We start from the raw sequence: 2961 nt of genomic DNA, 5'->3' as shown, positions 1-2961 counted from the left end.
GGAAAAACCATAGCCTTGACTAGATGGACCTTTGTTGGCAAAGTAGTGTCTCTGCTTTTGAATATGCTATCTAGGTTGGTCATAACTTTCCTTCCAAGGAGTAAGCGTCTTTTAATTTCATGGCTGCAGTCACCATCTGCAGTGATTTTGGAGCCCCCAAAAATAAAGTCTGACACTGTTTCCACTGTTTCCCCATCTATTTCCCAAGAAGTGATGGGACTGGATGCCATGATCTTCGTTTTCTGAATGTTGAGCTTTAAGCAGATACAATTACTATATATAAAATAGATAAACAACAAAGTCCTATTGTATAGCACAGAGGACTACAATCAGTATCTTGTAATAAACTATAATGGAAAAGAATTTGAAAAAGAAAATATGTATATAAAACTGAATCATGGACTTCCCTGGTGGCACAGTGGATGAGTCTGCCTGCGTTAGCAGGGGACATGGGTTTGATTCCTGGTCTGGGAAGATTCCACATGCCAATTAAGCCTGTGCACCACAAATACTGATCCCATGAAGCCCATGCCTAGAGTCTGTGCTCTACAACAAGAGAAGTCACCCCAGTGAGAAGTCTGGGCACCAAAACAAAGAGTAGCGGCCCACCCCCCTCCCCCCACTGCAACTAAAGAAAGCCCGCACAAAGCAAGGAAGACCCAGTCCAGCCAAAAAAATAAAATAAAATGTTGATGTAAAAAAAGCTAACGTTTAGAAAAAACAAAAACAAAAACTGAATCACCGTGTTGTACACCAAAAACTAACACAATGTTTTAAACCAACTCTACTTCAGTTAACACACACACACACACACACACACACACACACACAGATTTACACACATTTTGAAAAGTTCCAAGGAAGAAATTCTGAAAGAGTGAAGTCATGATCCTTATTTTCAACAGGGAGAACTAAACCTCTTATTTTTCATTTGTGTTTGCCCTTCCAGGTTTTTTGCGAGGCGGGTGTTCTTAGGTGTATATCGAGGGACAGTGTTGCAAGAGTACATGTTGTGTTGATACAGCCCGTGTAGTGTCTGTCGGGACGTCCTGTGTGAGGAACGCTGTAGGAGGGAATTCGGAGAGTTGTATGGTACTGAAGTGTGGCTCCGGGTGTGTGTTGCGTGGATTCTGTACATGAGGAGGGGCGTATGCGAGGTCTCGGCGTGTAGTGTAATTACTGAGCCCACCTCGCAGTTGGGGGAAAGGGGAAGCGGATACCCATGAGATCCGCAGTGTCTAAAAGCTATTCCCAGCCCGATTTCCTCCACGCCAGCCTGAGGGTTTGCGGACTATAATTCCCAGGATACCTCGCCCTTCCATCAACCAGGAAAAAGACTCCATCCAGTGGGCGGGCCTTGTAGAAGGCCAGGCCAATGGGTGAGGCGGACCGAATCGAAACCTACGACGATTGTGCCGAGGTTGATTGGAATCTTTGGCGCCTTGGTTTCAGTGGTGAATGCGTGATGGGCGGGTCCAGCGACCAATGAAAAGGCGGAGAGGTGGAGCCAGAGGGCGTGGACGGAGAGAGGTGTTGACTAGCAGGCGGTTCGCCCAATGAAGGGCGGAATCCGCTGGAGGGGGCCAGGCCAGTCGACCAGAAGCTGGCGACTGTGGAGACCCGGTGCGTGCCATGGCGGAGCCGGTGAGGAGACCCGGTCGTCCCAGAGGCGGCGGCGGCGGCCGAAGGGCTCGGGGATCCCGGGGCGGCCGGAGCCGATGTCCTGGCGCCCAGCGATCCCCAGCTCGACACACCTTGGACTCGGGGCTCGTGGACTTGGTCAGCGACAGCGATGAGGATGTCTTGGAGGTTGCAACAGCGCGCGGCGCTGCGGCCGCGGCCGAGGTCCCGCTTCCCGAATCCCCCGTCCCGGCCGCGTCCCGGGACGACAGCGACAGTGACAGCGAAGGGGCGGACGCAGAGCCTGGTGGAGCCCCTCGGGTCTTGGTCAGGCGGCGGCGGCGGCTGCTGCTGGCTCCTGGGGAGGCACCGGCGGTTCCAGTGTACTCGGAGAAGGTGCAGCCGGGTTCCCGGGACGGTTAGCGCGGAGGGACTGGGTTTAGGAGTGCTGAGGTAGGGTTCTAGGGTTGGTCTTGGGAGACGAAATGGAAGCAGGGGCTAGGGGCCTTGGAGGCAGAAAGATGCAAATTGGGGAGCTTGAAGGGGTTTGGAGTGTGCTTGGAGTTTGAGATTCCCAGGAGCTGGAGTGTCGGGGCGGGGGGTATAGGGAGCCTAAGAGGTTGAGATATCTGATGGTTAAGGGAAGAGCTGGAGGACCTAGGGCTGGGTGGGATTTGGGGCATGTTGGGTTTCTCGATGCTAAAGATTCAGGAAGATGGGGACTGGGGTCCATGAAAATTCAGAGAGGACTGGGGTCCCCACGAGGTATGGTGAGCGAGGGGCCTGAAATTGCCAAGGATTCTAAGACAGCAGGATGGCTAGCTCCTTTGTAAGAAAGGGAAATGAAACTTGCATCCTTAGAGTGCATTAGGGAAGGGTGCTCCTCATCAGAGTACTCCTGTGTTTTTTAAATTGAAGTGTAGTTGATGTACGATGTTGGATTAATTTCTGCTGTACAGCAAAGTGACTCACATATATGTTCAGTTCAGTTCAGTCGCTCAGTCGTGTCCGACTCTTTACGACCCCATGGACTACAGCACGCCAGGCCTCCTTATCCATCACCAACTCCCGGAGTTTACTCAAACTCATGTACATTGAGTCGGTGATGCCATCCAACCGTCTCATCTTCTGTCTTCCCCTTCTCGTCCTGCCTTCAATCTTTCCCAGCATCAGGGTCTTTTCAAATGAGTCCGCTCTTTGCATCATGTGGCCAAAGTATTGGAGCTTCGGCTTCAATCCTTCTAATGAATATTCAGGACTAATTTCCTTTAGGATGGACTGGTTGGATCTCTTTGCAGTCCAAGGGACTCTCAAGAGTCTTCTCCAACACCATGGTTCAAA

General features: G+C 51.4%; 1 protein-coding gene across 1 annotated transcript in view; it reads left to right on the top strand.

The window, feature by feature from the left end:
- Positions 1-1509: 1509 nt before the first annotated feature.
- NFATC2IP (nuclear factor of activated T-cells, cytoplasmic, calcineurin-dependent 2 interacting protein) overlaps positions 1510-2961 on the top strand; it is a 12378-nt gene continuing 10926 nt past the window's right edge. Inside the window, exon 1 of the mRNA XM_010837249.1 lies at positions 1510-2016. Coding sequence (XP_010835551.1) covers positions 1633-2016 — 384 coding nt within the window. The 5' untranslated portion in view covers positions 1510-1632. The remainder of the gene's footprint in view (positions 2017-2961) is intronic.

The sequence above is a fragment of the Bison bison genome, unplaced genomic scaffold (assembly GCF_000754665.1).
Source record: "Bison bison bison isolate TAMUID 2011002044 unplaced genomic scaffold, Bison_UMD1.0 scf7180017864072, whole genome shotgun sequence".
In the NCBI taxonomy this organism is placed as follows: Eukaryota; Metazoa; Chordata; class Mammalia; order Artiodactyla; family Bovidae; genus Bison; species Bison bison.
The sequence above is the reverse complement of the archived record's forward strand: the minus strand, read 5'-3'. Positions and strand labels throughout refer to the sequence as shown.